The sequence below is a fragment of the Lynx rufus genome, unplaced genomic scaffold (assembly GCF_022079265.1).
Source record: "Lynx rufus isolate CCGP_SWC_20201006 ecotype Redwood Valley unplaced genomic scaffold, mLynRuf1.p SCAF_15, whole genome shotgun sequence".
Classification (NCBI taxonomy): Eukaryota; Metazoa; Chordata; class Mammalia; order Carnivora; family Felidae; genus Lynx; species Lynx rufus.
This window is the reverse complement of record NW_025814829.1, coordinates 22174837-22198190: the sequence shown is the minus strand read 5'-3', so window position 1 is coordinate 22198190 and position 23354 is coordinate 22174837. Positions and strand designations below refer to the sequence as shown.

The window sequence follows — 23354 nt, the reverse complement described above, 5'->3', positions numbered from 1 at the left end:
TCTAGTTAAGAGCCTCTTATGGTTTGCCTCCCTCTCTGTTTCTATCTTATTTTATTTTCCCTTCCCTTCTCCTTTATCTGTTTTGTTTCTTAAATTCCACATGAGTGAAATCATATGGTATCTTATCTTTTTCTGACTTAATTCGCTTAGCATAATACACTCTAGTTCCATCCACATCATTGCAAATGGCAAGATTTCATTCTTTTTGATGGCTGAGTAATATTCCATTGTGCATTAAATACTTTCCATAAATTAATTTTATTATTTCAATAACCCTATGAAGCAGGTATTATCATTATCTTTATAGACAGGAAACTGAAGTCCAGGGAGATTAAATAACTTTTCCAAGGTCACAAGGATAATAAGTGGCAGAGATATTTTTTTGAACCCAGGTAAGTCTGACTTCAGAATCCATACTCTTTATTACTTTTCTCTTTTGCTTTATACTGTCTCCAACAGAAAATTTTACTGTTATGTATTTCTTCAAATTAGAAGGAATAATTTTCTAATGTCTTCAAAGCAATGGTTACTAGGCTTTAGGGTTTCACATGATATTAAAATTTTAAAGATTCTGATAAACAGCATAGATTTGCCACATTTAAGTTTTGACAAGAAAGGACCTCAAAACAAAACAAAACAAACCACCACCACTATCATTTACTATTAGCTTAAAATAAAGGATGATTTAATACCAAAAAAGTAGGATAGATATAACCTAGAACTTCCACTTTGGTGAGAACAAAGATTTTAGGACAATATTCTCCTTCCTTCTTAATACCAGGTTAATAGCTACATGCTGCTTGCATTTAGATACAACAACTCTTTTAGTAACTTTTACAACTTGTCTTTCTAGAGAGAACCTGTGTCTTTGGATCTGGAAGCTAAGACTGCCATTAATTAAAAATTGTTGCTTTTTAATAGAAAGTGGAATAAAAGATCTATAGGTGTTTTGTTCCACTAAAGTGGCCATAGGGCTTAACAGTCTGAGTGGCCTTACTTCTACTCTTGAAATTTCAAAAGATGAAATAAAGTTTCAGGATTAGACTTCTTTCATTCCAAAGCATTAGAGGAGTAATCATACTGTTGAAAATGAGAACATCTCAGTTAAAACCTTATTTTTTTGCACCTTTGATTTCCTCCAGAATCCCAATGCCCGAGTGTTTTCAACAAAGTGCCACATCATTAGAAATCAACATGAACGTTGGTCTTGTTAATTTTTTTTTATTGATTACACTCTGCTGGCTGCATTTTGAACTTGACGACAAACATGAATTGTGTACACATGTAAAAATTTGGAACAATTCTCTTTTACGTAACAGTCTATTAGACCCTTGTTTTATGTTATACTTTAGATAAATTAAATTTGAATAGCTCAATTATAATCAAGTATATTCAGCTTCAATTATAACTTCTAATTGGTTCAAGCCTATTAGCACAATGTTAATAAAAGGCCAGTGGTTTGCTCCTAATGAACTTTTATGTATTACGTAATCACATTAAAAACCGGAGTCTCCTCAATACCTTAGGGTGGCATTCGCTAGTGGGTCCTGCAGTTTGGATGTCAAGACCAGTACCAGCATCTTTTGGGAGCTGCAAGGAAGTCAGAAGGACAAAGAACATAACTCAGTACAGTAACTTCTTATTCGTACTAGCGCTTAGTCCAGGGTCCTGCTGTAACCTTCACTCGGTGACTTTTTTCTCTATCAATACAAAGACAATTTTCTCTCCTCATCGATCCTTCTAGTATTTTGTTTGGGGGACGGTGGTACATTGAAAAACTTTTAAGAACCTCCTTATCCATTTTGAGAGTTCAGAACTTTATAACTTTTGGATAAGCAATCAGAGCGAAGACTCTTAGAGACCCAGGTTGGACTAGCAAGCACAAAGTTGACCACGTACGGATATTTGGGTCTGAAGTGAGCCTGGAGTGTGGACACAGGCGGTAGCAGAAAAATCGTTGATACCAGGGTGTAAACGCAGTTCTAGTCCACGCCGGCGTGGGTTCCAGGTCTGCGACACCAATTACCTCTCAAGAGGTGCGGCGAAATCCCACACAGCCCAGAACAACGGCAACCCAGACTCAGGTCGATTCCGTACGGAACCCAGACGCAGGTGATCCGTGGGCGCTGGATGATGACGTACTCCGCAGACCAGGCGGTGATTGGTTTCCGAACGGGGCGTCGACCGCCAACGCGACGCGGAGCCCTGGCCTAAGTCCTCGCGAGAGCGGCGGACTCCGGTGCGGGATGGCCGCTGAGCCGGGCGGAGCTGGCTCGCGGCTCCCGGAGCCGGCTCTCCGGCCCGAGGCATGGCCCGGGGTCCCGGCCCGCTAGGCCGGCCTCGCCCCGATACGGTCGCCATGCCCAAGAGAGGGAAGCGCCTCAAGTTCCGGGCCCACGACGCCTGCTCTGGACGAGGTGGGCGAGGGGGTGGGGGCGTTGAAAGGCTCATTGCTGGCGGCAGGGAGGGGGGCTGGAAGGCGCCGGGGCGAGCGCTCGCTTGCCTGTAATGGGAGAGCGGCTGGGGCCGGGGACCTGCAGTGAGCAGGAGGTCTAGGCGGGGAGGACGCTGACGAGAGAAGGCCTCCTCCTTTGAGGGTTGATGCTGTATTTCAGTGACCGTGGCGGATTATGCCAACTCGGATCCGGCGGTCGTGAGGTCTGGACGGGTCAAGAAAGCCGTCGCCAATGCTGTTCAGCAGGAAGGTAGGCTGCCGACAAGTCTTTTCAGACTCAGGCCGTGAAGACAGAACTAGGTGTTTCGTTTTCCTGGGATCCTGCCTCAGTGTTTTTCTTGCAATCCTTTGGGCATCTTCCCGTAAACGTGTTTGCCGTCCTGAGTAGTCATTTATGTATTCGGAGGAGGGGAAAGGGAGGATTAGCCAAGAGCAGTAGCAGTTTCTGTAGCAGAAATATTTTATTTCTGTTTTTGCATCCAAAAAAAAAATATATATCTTTGTGTACTTTTCTGTAATTTTCACTGCCTCCTTCTTGGTTATTCGTCTTTTTCCTGTGGTTCATATGTACTCTCAGTTATTCTGCAGTTGGCTTCTTTGTGTGATAACCTTGAAGTGTGCTTTTCCTTTTCTCATGCTTCTCTTACAAGCCTTTAACTCACAGGTCCCTGCGACTTGTGCTTTTACGGCACCCACTGACTCTAGCTTAGGAACAGGGTTAAATTGGATTCATTTTCTCTCATTGCTTCTCAGAATTTATGCAAACGAGAATAGCATTAACCTTTTGTTTTTTATCCTACAGGGTTTATAGTGGAAGAATAATAATGCACTCCCTTTTTCTTCAGGTCTGAAGTTGACACTTTTAAGGAGTCAATCTCTGCAACTTTGGAGTCAGATTGCTCATTTGCTTTCCAGTGTTTTTGTATTTAAATGCTAAAATTTCTTTCTTTTTGGTTCTCGGCTTTCTTCAGCAGGCTCTCTCACACTATTGCTCCCCCCTCCCCCCTCTTTCTTTTCCTCTTGGATGCTGATATCCTGCCTAAGTCGTGTCATTTGTATTTCTGGATGGGACTCTGCCATCTCATTCTCCCCTTATTTTCTTCTAGTAAAATCTCTTTGTGGCTTGGAAGCCTCCCAGGTTCCTGCAGTGGAAGCTCTTTCTGGGGTTGGTGAGCCCTGTGACATCATTGACAGCAGTGATGAGATGGATGCTCAGGAGGAGAGCATCCATGAGAGAACCGTCTCCAGAAAAAAAAAGAGCAAGAGGCACAAAGGTATAGGGCTTGTTCGCTTTTGGTTCAGTCCTGTCTGTCATGATCACTTGAAGCTGTTCGCTTTCTCAGTAGCACAAGAGGTGAAGCCAGTGGAGAACCAGGGTTTGGATCTTAGTAGTGGGACAGGTTTAATATACTAGCGCTTTCTACTTTTGTCTACATTTGAGAGGAAAGGAGATTGGTAAGAGTCAGTAGGTTTCTGGAGTTGTAAATTCGACTGTACTAGCCATTCATTGAGAACATGTCATTGGTAGGTAAAAACCCATATGGTGACATGAACACAAAAAGCCTTTGCATTTCGGGATTTCTGAACAGGTGAGGAAGCAAAGATGTGACCAAAAACGTTTTCCTAAATATGTGGATTGTATATAACCAGTTTCATTTCAGCTGAGGTTAGATATTACTATGGACTTTTAAGTGCTCTGCAATTGTTAATGTCTGCTTACGTCTAATAGATACTGTGGGAAATAGAAAATTATGTGATTTTATACTTTAGTGCCAATAAAACTCACACAAATGAAACAAAGAAAAATAAACTAACAGTATATAATGTGCCAGACTGTCGTGCGGTGGTTTGCTCTAGACTTAATGAATCAGACTTTCCTGGGGTAGCACCCAGAATAGCTATTCTTAAAGCTAAAGTGGTTCCAGTGATCAGCTAGAGTTAGGGGAAGCTAATGTATAAATGATATGTGTATTTTTGGTGTTAGATGTGCCAGAACTTTGACCTGTACTTGAGAGTCAGATAACAGATATTTGTATTTGTTAAAATATATTGGAACAATCAATAATTGGTGGACTGACATCGCTTTGTAATTATGCCAGTTATTGTCAGTGATACCACTGTTTTCCAGAAGGCCAAAGTTAATACTGACATTCCTTACGTTTCTTTGTTCCTTAATTTTTTGCTTGAAATCCCTACTCATCATCACCATGCTTTTAGAGGTTTATCTTGCTTTGCTTTGTTTCTGGGCACACTCCAGAGAACAGCTTACAGACTTTTAAAATCTCTTTACTGACATAAAATTCGTTCCTTTAATGTGTACAATTCAATGGCTTTAGTATGTTTACAGAGTTGTGCAACCATGAACATGATCTGAGTTGAGAACATTTCTATCACCCCAAACCTCTTAGCATTATTCCTCATTTCCTCCTAATCCTCCTGGTCCCCCTAGCCTACCCCCAACCACTGATTTACCTTCTGTCTCTATAGATTTGCCTGTTCTGGACATTTCATATAAATGGAATCATACAATATGTGGTCTTTTGTGTCTAGCTGTTTTCATTTAGCATGTTTTCAAGTTCATCCATTTTGTAGGATATAACAGTACTTCAGTTTATTTGGCTATTTTTTAAAAAAACATCAAAAAAGTTTTTTTTTTTTTTAGTGTTTATTTTTGAGAGAGACACACACAGAATGTGAGCAGGGTAGGGGTAGAGAGAGAGGGAAACACAGAACCTGAGGCAGGCTCCAGGCTTTGAGCTGTTAGCACAGAGCCTGACGCGGGGCTTGAACCCATGGAATGCAAGATCATGACCTGAGCTGAAGTCGCGGATGCTTAACCAACTGAGCCACCCAGGCGCCCCTGTTGGCTATTTTGAATAATGCTGCTGTGAATGTTCTTGTACAAGTTTTTGTATGGACGTATATTTTCATTTCTGTTGGGTAGGAGTGAAAGTGCTGAATCACATGGTAACTCTGGTTTAACTTTTTGAGTAATTGCCAGTGTGTTTTTTGTAGTTTCCATTTTACATTCCCACCAGTAATGTAAAGAGTTCCAGTTTCTCTACATTCTCGCCAACACTTGTTATTGTCTGACTTTTTAAATTAAAGCCATCATAGTGGATGTCAGGTGTATGTCATGGTTTAGATTTGTGTTTCTCTGATGGCTAATGATGTTGAGCATCTTTTCATGTGTGCTTATTGCCCATTTGTATGTCTTCTTTTTTTTTTTTTTTTTTAATTTTTTTTTTTCAACGTTTATTTATTTTTGGGACAGAGAGAGACAGAGCATGAACAGGGGAGGGGCAGAGAGAGAGGGAGACACAGAATCGGAAACAGACTCCAGGCTCCGAGCCATCAGCCCAGAGCCTGACGCGGGGCTCGAACTCACGGACCGCGAGATCGTGACCTGGCTGAAGTCGGACGCTTAACCGACTGCGCCACCCAGGCGCCCCCATTTGTATGTCTTCTTTAGAGAAATGTCTACTCAAATCCTTTGCCCATTTAAAAAAAATTTTTTTTTTAACATTTATTCATTTTTGAGAGACAGAGACAGAACGCAAGTGGGGGTGGGGCAGAGAGAAAGGGAGACACAGAATCCGAAGCAGGCTCCAGGCTCTGAGCTGTCATCACAGAGCCTGATGTGGGGCTCGAACTCACAGACCGTGAGATCATGACCTGAACCGAAGGTGGATGCTTAACCAACAGCCACCCAGGCACCCCATCCTTTGCCCATTTTTAAGTTGGGTTATCTTTTTATTACTGAGTTGTGAGAATTCTTTGTGTATTCAGGATACAAGTCACTTACCAGATACATAATTTGTGGCTTTCAGGTTTAACTATAATTCATCTTTTAGTTCTCTGCTCTGCTTTACTTTCATTAGGTTCCTTCATTCTAGTCAGACTGGTCTTTTTTTTTTTTTTTTTTTACCTTCTCTTTTTAGCTTCTTTTTAATGAAACAAATACAGAAGAAGAGAAAATAGTATAATGAGTCCCATATAGCTGTTACCCAGCATTAACACTTATCAACTTATGGCCATTTTTGTTTCAACCACTACTCCCCCACCTCAACACACACACTGGATTATTCTGAAACAATTTCCGGGTATCCTGTTATTATCTGTAAATATTTTGGTAGTTCCCTCCAAAAGACAGATACTCTTTAACAACAACAACAAAATTAATCCTGTCTAAAAAGGTGAATAGTAATTTCTTAATAGTATCAGAATCTTGTTAGGCTTGGCTCTTTATTGCTGTCACATGTGTTTTGTTTTTCTAGGTCTCTGGGCTTTATGTTTACTGTTTATTTCACTTGGAATACTTTTCTCTTAAGCTATATCTATCAAAGTTCTTTATGTCCTTCATGGCTTATCTCCAAGAGGCTTTCTTTTACTGATTCCATTTCCTGCATCTTGAAATTTCTTAATAATGATGTTTCAAACACTGACAGTTCTTCAGTAGTTACCAAGTTTTGTCCCTAAAGATGAACATTTTTAAACAGCACTCTGCTTTGTAAAGCTCCTTATGGGACTCAGTGGGAGAAATTCTGATAGTCCTTTTCATTCTTCTTTAGGGAGAGATTTAATGTGGGAGAAGGTGGGGCCCAAACATGGCACACTTAACCTTAAATGGTTACCAGAAATTATAAGGAAGAATTGCAACCAGAGAAGAGGATGTTGTTTTGGAGGCGTTGGTCCGTGTAACGAAGAATCTAATGCAACAACCTGATTGAGTCATATAGCTGCAGGAAGCTGTTAGCTAAAAAAGTAGAGGCAGCTTTGGGGAGGTAGTGTAGGGTCCTTTTGCCCAGGAAAGAGAAAGAAGAAAAGTTCTTTTTGGATAGTTGTGTGACTAGGTCTGAATTACAGGTTAGGGTTAGGGTTTGTCCAGGTGCAGATATCTTTATAGAGTGTGAGTTTTTGTTTGAACTTGAGACATCTGATGGACCTCAGAGTTAAGAGAATGAACCCTGATGAGGTCTGAAGGAGGAGGAGGTGGGGATACGTTGTCACAGGGCATCTTTGAATACTGAATGCTCCTGGCCAGGATCGTAGGTCAAACTGGCAATGAAACGAGGAACTGGAAGGAAAGAAACATGTCTACAGGCATTTATTGAGTGATGAAGATATGCTGTAACTTACCTGCTGTTTTATTTAGTTTGCACTTTGAGGCTTCATCATACCATTTTAAAATCAGTTTTTGTTTTTTTTTTTTTTTTTTAGAATGACTGAATTGAAGAAAATGTTTAGTGGATGGGGACTGTGAGGGAAATCAAGGGCAGAATATTTTGTTTTGTTTTTTTAAGTAGGCTTCATGCCTAGTGTGGAGCCCAACATGAGGCCTGAACTCATTACCCTGATATCAAGACCCGAGCTGAGATCAAGAATCTTTTTTTTTTTAATAACATTTTTTTAAAGTTTATTTTTGAGAGAGAGAGAGAGAACGAGAGAGAGAATGAGAGAGAGGACATGAGCAGGAGAGGGGCAGAGAGAGGGAGACAGAATCCGAAACAAGCTCTAGGCTGTCAGCACAGAGCCTGATGCGGGACTTGAACTTGGGAACTGTGAGATCATGACCTGAGCCGAAGTTGGATGCTCAACCGACTGAGCCACTCAGGCACCCTTGAGATCAAGAATCTGATTCTAAACCTACTGAGCCACCCAGAGGCAGAGTTCGTGGTGCAAAGCTAGAATTTGGAGTAAAACCTGGGTTCTGTTTACCTTAACCTAGTGCCAAGGTTGTGTCTTATTACTAATTAAATGGGCACAGTAATATTTTCCTTATTTCTGTTGAAGAATTATTGGAGTGGAATGGTATAATGTATGCAGAAGTACTTTGGCAAACTTCAAAATAGTGTTTGAATAGTTGTTAAATAAAAGCCTTTTAAGAATATGACCTAGTCACTTGGGCAACAGGAAGCAAAAGTTTCTAGCAGCTAGAATAAGCAGGAAATGATGAGCCTGACAGGCTTTCTTGGACCTGTTTAAAACTGTTTTTTTAACAGTGCAAGCCCTGGGAGAATTGAAATGATTGGGGATCTTAAGGTATGTGTGTAATAGAAGGTCAAAGGTTATATTCTCTTTTCTGTTTCAGAAGACCTGGACGGGGCTGGAGGAGAAGAGTATCCCATGGATATTTGGCTATTGCTGGCCTCCTATATCCGTCCTGAGGACATTGTGAATTTTTCCCTGATTTGTAAGAATGCCTGGACTGTCACTTGCACTGCTGCCTTTTGGACCAGGTTGTACCGAAGGTGCGACCACAGAGAGCTCACTCTGTTGTCTTTGTAGCTGATTTCATTGCTGATTATGATTTGGAGCTACTGGCTGGTGACTGTTTTCACTTTCTCTGCTCCATGCCGGGCATGAGCCTAGCTTTGGACTCCTTGAGCCCCTCTTTAATTTAAAATTGGTATTATTAATTCATCCAGGTAATTGTCTTCCCTATGGTTGCCCCCTCCCCCATCCAGTATCCACTTTCGACAAAAAGTCTTGCTTCGGGTCTCACAAAGAGTGGTCTTTGACTTTTCTTCATAAGTTTATTTTAACTAAAATTTTCAAAAGCTACAGATGTCTATCTGCTTACCTTTCTAACTGGGTTCATTGTTTCTTAGTTTGCTAATTATCATGAAGTATCGTAGAGTTTTTGTACTCATGTTGCCCGGTGTATAGTTGTAGAGGTGAGAGTGAGGAGCAAGTGAATGATATAATTAGTAAGATGGCTAGCTTTTGCTACCAGATGCAGAAATGTAACGAAGATTATAAACTCTCAGTAAGGATGTTATGGGGAGAGATGTTGAGGTGGAAGTATGTAGAGAACTTGTTGAGACATGAAACACATGAGTGGACTGCGGGATTACAAGATATATGTGAATTGGTTTTTGAATAGCAAAGAAGTAAAAATAGCTAAGAAATGAAGAAGTGGTGGTGGTGGTGGTGGTGGTGGTGTGTGTACACGTGTGTGCATGGGAGAACACTGGGGACAAGCTAACTACTGGCCAGTAGAATCATACAGTTAGGTTCATATGGAGAGTAGGAATCCTAGGGGACCCAGAGCAGGAGAGATAGGTCACATATTGGTAGGAGTAATGTGTCATGTTTCAGGCACTACACGCTGGATGCCTCTCTGCCTTTGCGCCTGCGACCAGAGTCCATGGAGAAGCTGCGCTGTCTCCGGGCATGTGTGATCCGATCTCTGTACCATATGTATGAGCCATTTGCTGCTCGAATCTCCAAGAATCCAGCCATTCCAGAAAGCACTCCCAGCACATTAAAGAATTCCAAAGTAAGTGAGAATTATTGTTGGCGCCTAACTAGTGGACTCTTGTATGGTGGGCCTATTAATATGGCTTATCTCCAGCTTTCTTGATGGGGAGGGCTAGGGCTATAGGTTCCAGGCTGCTAGGGGACTAATGGAAGCTTTCAGGACTCAAGGGTTTCACTTCTCTAAGACATTCCTGCTCTGCTGGGCTGGCTTTTCTTACCTTTACCTTAAAGCTTTCTTGTGCTTCTAGCATATTCTTTATTCTCTTTACTTTATTCTCATGCATTGTACATTGGATCACTTTAGATGGTTTTGATGGTTTGGGTTAGGAAGAGCACAACTCAAACGGTAGATGTAAACTGTAATTCTTACAAGGTGCTTTAAATCACAATGCAAAGATATAACACGAACACCTTAGTAATTTTCTTTTCTGAATGTGACCTTGATGTCTAGGCTTCTTGTTTCTTGTTGACCTCGTTAAAAGGTTTTGGTACAGACTTTAGCATATGCTAAGTGCCCACTGTTGCCAAGCTCTGGGCTAGGTCATTTCAGAGAGTATAAGGTACTCGCGCTCGTAGATTTTAGCTCTCTCAAATTCTTGCTGTGTCCTAGGCTATTTCTTATATCTTGGGATTTCCCCAGTAGTTTTTATTCATACATTGTATTCAAGTATCTGGCATTCTTCTGATTTGTAAATAGGTCTATTAGCCTTTGGTCCTTTCTGTCCTTTTCGCCATATTGAAATACCCAGCGAACCCACTTTTGCCGAGCTAGACCAGTACAACAGACACGATCACTTAGGCAAGTTGCTGCCTCAGCCTGTTTCTCCTTCAACTAATACCGTTGTCTACATTCTGTCTCTTATGAGTTGTGGGTAAATTTTATTACTCTGTTCCTACCCCAGCTCTGGTGTTCTATAGCACTTTCCGTTCTCTTCTGTTTTGTTTCTGCGCTTTGGGTGTTCTGATTCTTCTCGCCTAGTTTAGCTCCAGTGTGATACTATTCTACCTGCTACGTGTTGGTTGAAAGGGTACTGTTGGTTTCAGGATTATCGAGGTTCCTTCCAGGATTGCAAACTGAGATGATCAGGGTTATGGGCTGAGCTCAATTTAATACCACACTCGCTGGTGGCTTTAGGGCAAGAGTAGAATCCGGGGCGAGTAGAATTTCACCCAGCAGCTGCTTCCGCTAGTAATATGAGTGGACGGTATATCATCTCACACTTGCAGTTTGCCTCCCCCAGAAACATTTGATAGTATCAGACCAAGTATGAGGAGGTGGGGATCATCCCAAAGCTACACATCATGCCAGGTGTGAGTCATTTGCTGGGAGTAGAGCAGCACTGGGCGAACTCCTCATGCCTGACACATCCTAGCGGCTCCAGTGCACAATGCAAGTGCTACTGCCTAAATCGAAAATACCTCTGGCTTCATAGTCTTATCACTTATATTAATTTTTGAAAAGTAGATTATAAAAAGCCAAGGTGGTGAAACCTAAGGTCTTATTCCAGATAGTAAGCCCAGGCCTCTTGGCTGCTTCTTTTGTGCCTTGTTGTTAGAGATCTCTTAAGAGGATGTGGGACCTGCAGTGGCAGGTGTCCCATGCATGGCCTTGCCACTTGTATAACCACAATCGCATGGCATTCAGGGAGTTGGCAGCATGCCTAAAGGAAGTTGTCCCACGTTCCTGGACTCCAGCTTTTCGTATTTGATTCTCCCTCTCTCTCTTTTCAATAGCATAGCTTGTATGGGACACTGGAGCCGTTGTGATGGCAGCAGAAGTGTCTGCCCTTAAAGCCAAGCCCATTATTTTTGATGGAACAGCAGGACGTACAGGGCATGTCTGAAGGGCAGGACAGCTGGCACGGCGGACGACCCACCCCTTATCCCCTGGGAGGTACTTAACTTCTTGTGTTAACCCTAGCTGTAGCCTGACTTTCACTGAGGGGCTTACTTGAGACTGAATTCAGCCCAGCTCTGTAGTTTTCACATCGGCTGTCTGCTCCCAGAAGGTCCTGAGTGGCTTGCTCCTGTTACAGGACCGGCCATCTCTGCCTGCCTTATGGCTTTGTTATCATCTTGCCTGGTGGCTACTGGCTGCCCTTATATTTTCATATAGAGGAGTGGCTTGCTGAATCAGAATGTCCCAGTCTCTAGAGACCATGTTTCTGTCTTTAAAGATGAGAACAGTGGGGGTTGACCTCAACAGCATCTGAGGTTGACTTATATTGGTCCCTCTTCTCTTTACTGAATAACCCTGGGACTGTGTCTTTTCATGTTGCACCAGTGTCAAATTGGCGGGGAGGGGTCTCTATCTGTGCCAAAGTAAAATCTCAGCATTGGGACTGTGGCTGGCTTTAGAGCTGTCAAACAGGTTTTTGCTGGTTATTTTTTGTGACCTTATTTTGATTTTTTTCCTTTTCTGTCTTATATTTATTTATTTTTGGTTTACTTTATTTTTCTTTTTCTTACAGTGCTTACTTTTCTGGTGCAGAAAGATTGTTGGGAACAGACAGGAACCAATGTGGGAATTCAACTTTAAGTTCAAGAAACAGGTATGTAGTCGTATCTTCTTGTTGTTTTTCAGGCACTATGCTGTTCTAATAAATTTCACTAGGCATAAAACTGCCTTATTAAAATCAAATAGTACACATCAAAACTTACAGAAATGCCATGAGAAGAAAAGGAAGGAGGAATTACCCTATGCGAAAGAGACCTCATGGTACAATAGTGTAATGCAAAGTGGGCACTGAATCGGGGAACAAAGAGCTATAAAAGACACATGGGAACAATTCAAGAAATTTGAGGATGCTGTGAATATGAGATGATAGGAAATTGTTGTTAATTTCTTAGGTATGACGGTGACACTCTGGTTATATGTGTCTTCATCCATGCTGAATAAAGTGGTGCATCAGTGCTGCTTTCAGATGGCTTTGCCCCTTCTGCCCCCAATGTGCGTGTGATTTGTATATGTGTGTATACATAACATGAGAGAGAGGTGGGAGGAGAGAAAATGGAATATCTAATGATAGAGGGTATACAGGAGTTTATTGCACTCTTTTACTACCTTTTCTGTATAGTTGAAGACTTTCTAAACATGGGAAAAAGGGGAAAACTTGTTATAACAATGTACTGGGGTTGTTTGCCTGTCACTTTTTGTTTTTCAAAGCAAATGTATTTGCAAACAACAGTGATTTGTATGGTTTTACACCTGAGGCCGTGTGGGGAGGCCCTGAGGAAAGGGGCTGCCAAGAGGCTATGTATAAGAAGAGGAGACAGTATTCTACTCTGTCTCTGCCTTTTGCTTGGACTATACCTGAGATCTTGGCCTCTGTGAGGGTCTGCTTTGCTTGTCTTTACTTCTTGTCCTCAGCAGGCTCATTTCTTCCTTCTGTCTCCTCTACTTAGTATCTTATGAGGAGATGCATTATAAATGCGATTAGTTATCCTGCACTTGATGGTAGGTGAGTTACAGATAGGTTTATAATGAGAGTAAATCATATTTTTCCATTTGATTTTTTTTTTTTTAACGTGGTTTTAAGGAAGAATTTTGGCTCTAATCATTTGATGTTAATAATAGGTCCTCAATCTGTGATACCCATTAGATGTTGATAGAAGGTCCACCATGGGATGTTTCTGGGAAGGAGCTGCAGGGCAGTCTCAGCAGTGTTCCAGCTGAGACCGGAATTAACTGCAGAAAGGTGAATGCTGAGATTTCCTTTAGTTCTGACACTCACAACTCTTTTATTTATGGTGACTGGAATTAGACGGCCACTTCTGCTTCTGTCCCATTTGTGCAGCAGATGTTCTTTGGAGTCCAACAAGTCACAAGGAATTTGCAATCTTTCAAACATTGGAGAGCTTCTGATAGAGCTATAAGTTTCCATTTCTTGCCAGAAGGCCGGAAATCCTGCCTAAATGAAGCATATACCCATTGCCACATTGCTTATCCTAATGTGTTTCCTCTTCTTTCAAAAGGCAGGTTTTCCTTGATCTGTATAGAAACCAATATGTCTATAAAGAGAGGAGGTGACAGAAGAGGGATCTCATCCTTTTGTTGAGCCATAGGACTTTCACGGGTGGAGTCTTAGAGCCATGAACATTTCCTCTAAGCTATGAGAGTAATTCTCAGTTCTCTTCAGTCCCCTAGATTAAAGAGCAAGTGTATGGGAGGGTTGCAGCCTCCCATTCAGTACGAAGATGTTCATACCAACCCAGACCAGGACTGCTGCCTACTACAGGTCACTACCCTCAACTTCATCTTTATTCCAATTGTCATGGGAATGATATTTACCCTGGTAAGTGGGGACAGCGTGTCATTCTTAGCTCTTTTACATACTCTCACTATACGGAGGGCTGGACAGAAATTTATAAATTTAATCATCAAGGAAGAAATCTTTGAAGAATAATTTTTTTAAAAAAAATTCTGAAAGCAGATTTATATATTAGGAACAGATTTATGGAGGAGTTAATCATATCTGAGAATGTCTTATCTCATTTTTTTTTTGCATCTTTGTATAGTTATCGCTAATATTGGAGAAACATCATCCTTTCAGGGATAATATGGAGGCTTATATATGAGCACTGTATGTCAGGACCTTGAGGCATGCTTGTGGTGTCATAAATGGAATACTAAAATGTAGGGTGACCACTCGGTCCCCTGTGTGATGGTGACTATTCAAGCCTTAGCCAAGAATTAGATTAGTAAACAACAAATATGTCTCTGGCCTATTTTCCAAGTTTTTAAAAATTTTGACTGGATTGGGAACTTGAGAGTTCATGCGATTTATCTTTGCTGTCCTTTAGGCTTATGTTCAGAGCTGCGTGGGGTTCCAACCTCCACACTGAAAATAGTTTTATTCTTTTTTTAATGGTAAAATAAATAATGTATACTTCATGGAAAGAACTTAAATAATACATAAATACATCGAGAAAGGAAAGGTGACCTAGACGTTGACTGTCCTATAACTATTAACTTTTTGGGAGTTGTTCTTTATTGTGTCCATTATTATGTACATGCATACGTCCACTCTCTTAAATAATTTTGTATAATTGAGATTATATCATACATGCTGTGTTGGTTGTTAGGCACCTCTCCCCTCCCTCAAGGTTAAGTCACATTAATGACCTAGTTATATATTCAGATTCCCTGTACTTCATGCTCCTACAGTTCTGTACAGACCAACATATACATAAACATATTTAGAGATTGTGTGGTTTATTTTACCAAACATGTGATCAGATGTATGTTTCATGCATCTTGTTTGACTTGCTCAAAATATCTCATCAGGATGCCTTCAAGTCATTTCATATAGCTCCCACCCAGTTTTTAAAAATTGACTTCAGTGGTAGTCTGTATGTGTGTATCCTGATTTACTCAGCTATTTGAGAAGCTTTCTTTGCAGAGTTTAAATATGAAGAAATTTCATTTTGTGGCCCAGCCAGTGTAAATTTTGTCTAGACTGTCTTATTTCAGAGTAAGCCGTAGGAAAACAAGGTTGTTGGATTTGGGGACTGAATTTGCTTTTTCTCTGCTAGTTTACTATCAATGTGAGCACGGACATGCGGCATCATCGTGTGAGACTGGTGTTCCAGGACTCTCCTGTCCGTGGTGGCCGGAAACTGCGCAGCGAACAGGGCGTGCAAATCATCCTGGACCCAGTGCACAGCGTTCGACTCTTTGACTGGTGGCATCCTCAGTACCCATTCTCCCTGAGAGCATAGTTACTGCTTCGCGTCGCTGAGGGCAGCCCTGAGCTGGGCCAGTCCATTAGTAATCAGATTCCGGTTTGGAAGGGGCGTCCGGATTGTATATCTGGTCAGTAACGCACGTGCTCTTCCAGTTCCCCGGGCTCCTGGTAGGGGAAGGAGAAGGATTGAATCGAGAGGAAAAACAACTATGATTTATAAACATATTTTAATGTAAAAAATGTGCATTTGAAAGGAGAAACCTGGCCCCATTTTCTGTGTTAAACCCCATTTGGTGCTATTGAGTTTGTTGTTCCTTATTCTTTTATCCCAGCAAAAATGGATGATCTTGCTCTAGGGAAAAATTAAACTCTTGAATCTCCAAACAAGGAAGTTTCAGCCTTCCCTTGTGATCAGAGAGGAGCCTTAGAGGCCTAAAATTGTTGCTACTATTGCTTCCCATTAAGCTCCCCCTCAAATTCAAGTGAATATTTTCTCTTCTCCCTTTACCCTCCTCCAGAAATAAAGCAGGTGACAGGGTTTTCAGAATCTTAGAAGATTGACTTGTGTATCTTTCTTTAAAAATCACTTTTGGATATTTGCATAAATATTTTTTTGCCAATTTGGATTTTTGCACGAGGCTTGATAGTGGTGGTGATGATGACTTTGTGCCCTTGGTACTATACTAGGAACTTTACATGATAACACTAATTCTCATGATCCTGCAAGGTAGGTGATACTGGTCCCATTCTGTGGTTGAGAAAACTGAATCCGTGACTTACCCAAGGCCATGCAGCCAATAAATAGCGGAGGATTCTGACCCAGGTCTTTTTGCTGTCCCACAGTTAAAAAGTTCCGTTTCATTCCCTCTGGTAGATGGTGGCAAAAGGGAGGAGGCAGATTGTACATAGATAAGAAAGTAAGAGGGTAAGTAAAAATTTGATTGTGGTATACCTTATCCATAATCAGCCTAAAAGGTATATATGAAAGAGTCTTTGGAATATGTGTTTCTTTATTTTATTTTATTTTATTTTATTTTATTTTATTTTATTTTATTTTATTTTATTTTATTTTATTTTATATTTTATTTTATTTTATTTTATTTTATTTTATTTTATTTTATTTTATTTTATTTTATTTTATTTTATTTTTTTAATGTTTATTCATTTTTGAGAGACAGAGAGAGACAGAGCATGAGCGGGGAAGGGGTAGAGAGAGAGGGAGACACAGAATCCGAAGCAGGCTCCAGGCTCTGAGCTGTCAGCACAGAGCCTGACACGGGGCTCGAACTCACGGACTGTGAGATCGTGACCTGAGCCAAAGTCGGATGCTCAACCGACTGAGCCACCCAGGCACCCCTGGAATATGTGTTTCTAAGTAAATTGCAAAACAGACCAAGAAAGGCAGAAGAATAATGATATTTTCATTGAATTGTTAGGCATTTATTATGCTGAAGGTCATTTAAAAAAAAAATGCATTCTGTGTTGAAACCAGCCTCCTGAACTATAAGCACTTCGTGATCTGCCTCTGCCCTGGCCTGCCCTATGCTGCCTATCATTCTGTGTGCCTACAGGAGCCTGGCCTTACATCCCTGCAGAAATGCTAATGTCCTGTTAGAGGACTTGCTGTAGCTGGTGTACTCTGAGAAGAGGTTCGTGGGTGGGATTTTTGGTTTTATTTTGTCTTTCCTAACAAGATAACCTTGCTACTTGTCCTCCCTCTCCAGACCCCCAAATTAGCCGGTGTGAGCTGGATAGTAGCTGGATGGTGCCATGAGATTCAGATAATAGTCTCAAGCCATGTAAATCTTATAGGGGTAATTATTACCACAAACCAAACTGTTAAATTAGCGTGTGGTTTTTTTCCTTAACTATCCTCCCTAACCCCTGCTATTTAAAGAATATTCTTAGGAAGCATCTGTTTAAGACTGCTGCTAATAGCTAAACCTTACCCCACACCGAGGGTGGTACTAAAAGCTGTTCACATGGAAAGTGAGCCTGGGTCAGTGAAAATCAGAATTTGAGTATGTGAATGATAAAAATAACCCCCGCCCCCCTCCAAGGACAATAACACCTTACAAAGGTCTACAATCAAAAGTTGCTTTTTTGAGGCAGAAGGGAAGAAGCACAGAGCTCTGGTTCCCTGGACTAATGATGCCATGAAGCAGCAGGGAATTATTCTGATGGATCGTGTATACCCCATTTAGGAGGTACCTTTAAAAGGGGAGTGAAACTAATTTGGCTTAATAATTGTCTTCTGACTCAACTTCTAAGTTTTGGTATTAAACTTTGTGGTGATGATTGATACAATATTAGATACCTCCTCAGCTGTTTTCTTAGCATGGTATTGACAAACACTTGGTTATGGTTTCAGCCTTCCTTCTGCATTGGCCAAGTTGCCTTTTCTAGGATGATTCATGTTTTAGTGAAAGGATGTGTGAAGTGTCCCAGGGATTTCCTTTCGAAGAACCCCAAGCCACCTGGAGAAGAGTTGGAACTTTCTGGACTACTTTTGTAAAAACTGCTTTGTAATTTTCACTTCTTAAAAGTGTATCTCTTGATTTTGCTCTCAGGGTCAGACAAACAAAATTACACAAATTTAGCTGTGTTTCTCACCCCCATAATCAGAATTACTCAGATTTTCCTGTCTTCCACCGAAGATCTAAGGAAACTAAGCCACTTGGTGAATATACTGGGAGAAAGAAAAAAAAAAAAGAACGGTATTATGTGTCGTTCTGATTTCAACTACATACAGCATTAGTTGCAGAAGATCCGGAACATGTTGTGTGTAAATCTATAAATATGTACACATTGCATGTATATAAAAATTCTTCACACTTGTAGCGGTGCGCACTGGGTATCCTAAAGAATTGAGTAGGCACTGTGATGAGACTTCACAAACCAGATGGGAAAGATGCAATTAATAGCCACACGGGACAGGGTATGGAGCAATTCAGGAAAATGGAGAGATTTAAGTAAAACTTGTCAGTCAGGAATCTGGCATGGAGACTGTCTTCATACTATGTGTATGTAACAGACATTTCATACTCTAGTAACAGTGTTAGCACGGACGGGTGCCTGAATTCAGGCTAGCGATACAGTTCATTGAAGTATCGCAACTGTATTCGGAAATGTATTCGGATTTCAAGGTTCCCCACTTAGGAAATAGATGCAACCAAAAGAAAAGTAATAAAGTGGTATGAGAGCAGGTGTGAAAGGTGACAAACCATTGGCAACCATTCAAAGGCCAGGACAGGCCAATTTAGGGAGCTGGTGGTTGGATTAGGAATAAGGGCAGAGTACAAATGGAGGGGCAGGACGTGTGCTCCTGGGAAGGAGGCAGGGGACTGCTGGACCCTGACACTTCAGTGGTGTTGGGTAAAACCCTGATTCTCCCACCTCCTCAGAAGGGCTCTCCAGGCCAAGCCAAGATGGCGCGCAGTAGCATAGCGGCTCTCGTCACGTGCTGGGGCAGGGGCGTGGCCTCGGGGGAGCAGGCCAGGCCCCGCCTTTCGGGGTGGGGCCAGGGGCCTTTAGGGGAGGGTGGGGCGGGGCCTAGAGGCGAGGCGCTTAGGCGCTGGCGGAGGCTGCAGCTACCTCCGCGCTCGCTCCGCTCCCTAGGACGTGTCTGGCTCCCCCGAGTCGGGGGCGGCTCCCTTCCGCCTCGGAGCTGAGCTGCCTGGCTCTCGACGACTGCAGGCAGGTGAGCGCCCAGAACCCGGGCTGGGAAAAGGATGCCTCTTCTTCCCACCTCCAGCTCCCCTCCAGTTTGGGGAGGGGTCTCTGTCTAGCGCGCCTTGGAAAACAGCCCCGTTTTACTCCGGATGTGTCGTCTCCGGCTGGCATAGATATTGCTCTCTCCGCCGCCCCTCGCCGGCTTTTGCAGTGCCCTGTGCCCTTGGGGGTGAGAATGGGGGGCGATGCCCGGTTTGCGGGAGGGCGTGGAGTTCTCCCTCATCTCCACCATCCTCGGAGGAGGGGGGCTGAGTTGGCAAGTCTCCCGGTGGGAGCTAGATGGACTGCGCCCCCATTTCCCATCCAGGAGAGTCAGAGAAAAAGCACCTCTTAGCTCTTGGGCCGGCTCCGCTGCTTTGGGCACAGGAGGTACTGAGGTCTCCGAGCTTGCCGGGGGTCTTAATCCTTCCCGCGTTGCTCCTAACACCCCTTCTTAATATCGCTAGCTCTCCGTTCCTTGAACTGCCAGTCTCAGGCTGTGCCAGAAATGCCCCCATCTCCGCAGTGCCGGGGCTGGGATGGAAGGAGCGGCCAACCCGAGGTCTGGTGGGGGTGGGGGTGAGAGTGGGCGCAACCGGAAAAGAGGGCTGGAATAGATTCCTGAACTGGGAGGATGGGAGTGGGGAGTTGACTTTGAACCACGCAGTAGGAGTGTTTTCCAGTATAGATCCTGCAGGTTTTGATGGTGGGTGAGAAGAGAGAGGTCAGGTTGGAGGACTTGGAAATGTGGTGTGGGTGGTTTTCTTTGAGAAGGAGGAGGGATCCAGGACAAGGTGCCACTAGGAGCTGATGTCACCTCTGAGGAGAGGTCTGCTGGCAGTATCCATTTAGAGGGATATGTTTGTTGGGGCTGCTATTCTGCTGTTCTATGTGGTGAGCGAGTGGTTAAGGAGGAGGCTTTGCTTAGTTAGCATGGAGATCCCCTCCTGGTGGGAGCTGAACAGGCCCCTCCAGTAGCCAGGTTTCAGGGACTTCCCTGTCTTTCCAGAGCTGTTGGAACTGATACCTAGTACTTTTGTTCAACACCCAGCAAACATTTATTTGGTACCTACTGTGTGCCAAGCACGATGCTATGTGCTGGGTCTTTTGAAGGCAATTTCCGGCAATGGAGCAGCTGAAAGGTACACACTCTGTTAACAACTCCCCCGCTCCCATTTTGTTGCACTGCTGTTGGATTAGGAAAAAGCAGAGCCCTGTCTACATGCTTTCAAACAGCTGTCTGAACTGGATTCCAACCCATCCACCCACTACCACTATTAACTGGACAGGTAGTCCCAAGAGAACCTGCCTTAGCAAAAGGGACAGTTTGAACGATTTTTCTTGGCTATTTTCTAGGACTTTGTCCTGAGGCCCGAGGAGGCTGCCTGAGATAAATAGCATCTCAAAATAATGAGATGATGAATCGCACAATGATTATTAGAGGCCAGGAATGCACGAGACACTCGGCACAGTGGGAGATGCCCTCTTGTGGAAGATAGAAGAGTGTGGGGAAGGGGGTGTGAGAAATCTCATTTAGTGGTACCTGGGCGTGTGCCGATGAGCATGTCATGATGTCAGAACCATGGAGTATATGAGGTCTGGCAGTTGGGTGATAAGGAGGGATTGGAGGGGCAGGGCAGGGCAGGGCAGGGCAGGCAACCAGGCTCCTAGGTCTCTTCTCTGAGTTGACTGCTGGAATCTTAGAGTTGCCAAGAGTTGTCAGGGATTTCAGTGGATCTTTCAGAGCCTATGAGGCTAGCAGGGTGCGAGCTGGGGAGGGGAGGAGGAGTCAAATTTGAAGGCTCGGTAGGGCCAGGGAGCCGGAGACCAAGGGGGCTTTAGGATATGGAGACACTAGCTGAGGCCTTTTTATGCCGAGGGGACTCTCCCCTGGGGCCTTAGGCCCTTTGGTTGGGTTGCTGTAGGAGCAAAGGTGTGGCTTCTGATTGGCATGGGGTTGTGCGTGGCATGTGTGTCCTGGAGAGGAGGTGGTGAGGAGCAGAGAGGACCACAAGAGTAAAAGCTGCCTCAGAGTCTAGGTCCCAGGTATGGAATCAGGAGGAATGGAGGGGAGGTCACAGGGAGGGGTGGTGTGTATTGCAGCCACATGAAGTCACCATCTGTCCCCCCTCTGGCCTGCTAGCTCACTGACCTATAATTAGCTCTGGAGGGCATACGGTGCTGGCTCACAGGAGCGTGGCACTGTGGATGGCTAGTGAGGTAAAAAGTACTCTGATGGACCGTGGTGCTTGGCCAAATCTGAGAGGGGCAGCTTCTAGGGGACCCTCAGTCTTTGCTGTGCAGGGAGGGGCCTGTGGGAACTGAGAATGCCATGGGGCAGGGCCGGTGGGGGGAAGTAGCCGTGGGAGAAGGAGCTCTGAGCTTGGATGGTGTGAAACTCCAGGGCTGGGCGGGGCTTGAGGACTGCCCTCTTCTCCTTGGCAATGGCTCTCCAATCCCACAGGAAACATTGCTGCCCAGTGCATTGCTCTGGTCTCCGAGAGCCTTGGGTCCTACAGACCCCTCTCCCGTCAGGTGTCTTCTGTTCCGCCAGGCGAGGCCAGCTCCAGCACGGAATAGCTTCTTGCCTGTCGGGCTGAGAGGGCTTGGCTAGGGCTGCTTCATTCTGAGAGAGCTGGAGGAGAAACTGCCACTGGTTAATTCAATTGGACATACTCCAAGTGGTGCTCGGGGCTGACCCCAAGGCTGTGTCAGAGACGGGTTGTTTGGTCATGTGCTACTCTCTGTTGCTTTCGAGCCATTTCTTGTATACGGTAGTCCCCCTTGTTGCAGGGGGACCCACGACATTCCAGCACCCTCCGTGGATGCCTGAAACCGCGGATAGTACCAAATCCTATGTATGGTGTATTTTTTTTCTTATGCTACACACCTATGATAGTTTAATCTGTAAGTTAGGCACAGTGAGAGATCGGCAACAATAACTGGTAATAAAATAGAACAATTGTAACAACGGACTGTAATGAAAGTTACATGTGAATGTGGTCTCTCTCCCTAAACATCTTACTGAACTCACCTTTGTTCTTGTGACGACGTGAAATGACAAAGGGCCACAAGATGAGATGAAGCGAGATGAATGACGTAGGCACTGTGATGTCGCCTTAGGCTGCTGTTGACCTTCTGACGATACATCAGAAGGAGGATCCTCTGTGGTTGACCACAGGTAGCTGAGATCCCAGAAAATGAGACTGTGGATCGACGAAGGGGCAGGGGGGAACCACTCTATCTGTGTCCTCTCAAGTAGACCGTGAACTTCTTGAGGGTTGACGGCATACCTCACACACCTTTTGAATCTATAACAACTCTTAGAATCCGGTATTGGATTCATGGAAATCAGCTCAATATGTAGTTGTTGGATTGAGTCAAAGAGGTCTGTCTTCTGATTCCCTGGGTTCAAAGAAGCAGGGCTGCCTTGCAACTAGAAATATTTAACCTAGAGCAGAGAAGCCCCTGGGGACCCCGTACAGTGTGGTCTTACATCTCAGTGGGAGAATTAGATTCTATAGGCAGTAGGTAAAGTGAAAATCCCCAGATCTCCCATGAAGCATGGTGTATGGGTTTAGGTCTCTAATGCTGAACAGTAGCGTTACTGTAGATCAACATATACATTATGCTAATAGTATTCATGGTATATTAATTGTATAATATGTGCAGTGATTTTTAAGAGAGTATGTACAGTATAATTTTGTGGTTAAGTGTCAGATGAAGTAGCTGCTTTGCGTTAGAGGCTTTCGTTGCATATTTTGCTTGGCCAATAGAGTTGAAGTCTCGTAACTAAAATACGTGGCTGATGTGACTTCATGGCCACTGTCTTCAGATGGATGACTGTCATTTCAGAGGGGAGACAGGTTTGCATTCGGTGCAAGGAAAAGTTTCCTTAGGACAACGAGGGCTACCTCATTTAGCGGTGAGCTCCCATTCCCGAAGGATCATCAAATGAAGACTGAGCTGTCAGGGATGTGTAGAAGGAACTCCCACCTTGTTTTTTTTAAATTTTTTTTTTTCAACGTTTATTTATTTTTGGGACAGAGAGAGACACAGCATGAACGGGGGAGGGGCAGAGAGAGAGGGAGACACAGCATCGGAAACAGGCTCCAGGCTCTGAGCCATCAGCCCAGAGCCCGACGCGGGGCTCGAACCCACGGACCGCGAGATCGTGACCTGGCTGAAGTCGGACGCTTAACCGACTGCGCCACCCAGGCGCCCCAGGAACTCCCACC

The 23354-nt window shown here is 43.6% G+C and overlaps 2 protein-coding genes and 1 long non-coding RNA gene across 5 annotated transcripts in view; 2 read left to right on the top strand and 1 right to left on the bottom strand.

Moving 5' to 3' along the window:
• Nucleotides 1-1205: 1205 nt before the first annotated feature.
• LOC124510400 (uncharacterized) lies at nucleotides 1206-2081 on the bottom strand. The gene is made up of 2 exons (XR_006961684.1): nucleotides 1900-2081; nucleotides 1206-1590 (listed from the first exon to the last, which is right to left on the bottom strand). It is a non-coding gene; the product is annotated as an uncharacterized LOC124510400 (long non-coding RNA).
• Nucleotides 2082-2232: 151 nt separating this feature from the next.
• TMEM183A (transmembrane protein 183A) lies at nucleotides 2233-15957 on the top strand. 3 transcript variants are annotated; one of them, XM_047076665.1, is made up of 8 exons: nucleotides 2233-2417; nucleotides 2616-2705; nucleotides 3562-3729; nucleotides 8550-8706; nucleotides 9557-9737; nucleotides 12190-12270; nucleotides 13858-14013; nucleotides 15254-15957. In XM_047076665.1, exons 1-8 carry the CDS (start codon nucleotides 2309-2311, stop codon nucleotides 15437-15439), a joined length of 1128 nt encoding a protein of 375 aa, XP_046932621.1. In that variant the 5' UTR covers nucleotides 2233-2308; the 3' UTR covers nucleotides 15440-15957. The 3 variants fall into 3 exon arrangements, with proteins under 3 accessions (XP_046932621.1, XP_046932620.1, XP_046932622.1); XM_047076664.1 differs by having other exon boundaries at nucleotides 8547-8706; XM_047076666.1 differs by lacking the exon at nucleotides 3562-3729 and having other exon boundaries at nucleotides 8547-8706.
• Nucleotides 15958-19038: 3081 nt separating this feature from the next.
• The window catches only part of PPFIA4 (PTPRF interacting protein alpha 4), a 51199-nt gene continuing 46883 nt past the window's right edge, over nucleotides 19039-23354 (top strand). Inside the window, exon 1 of the mRNA XM_047076663.1 lies at nucleotides 19039-19105. The gene's annotated coding sequence lies outside the window, so the exon portion shown is untranslated. The remainder of the gene's footprint in view (nucleotides 19106-23354) is intronic.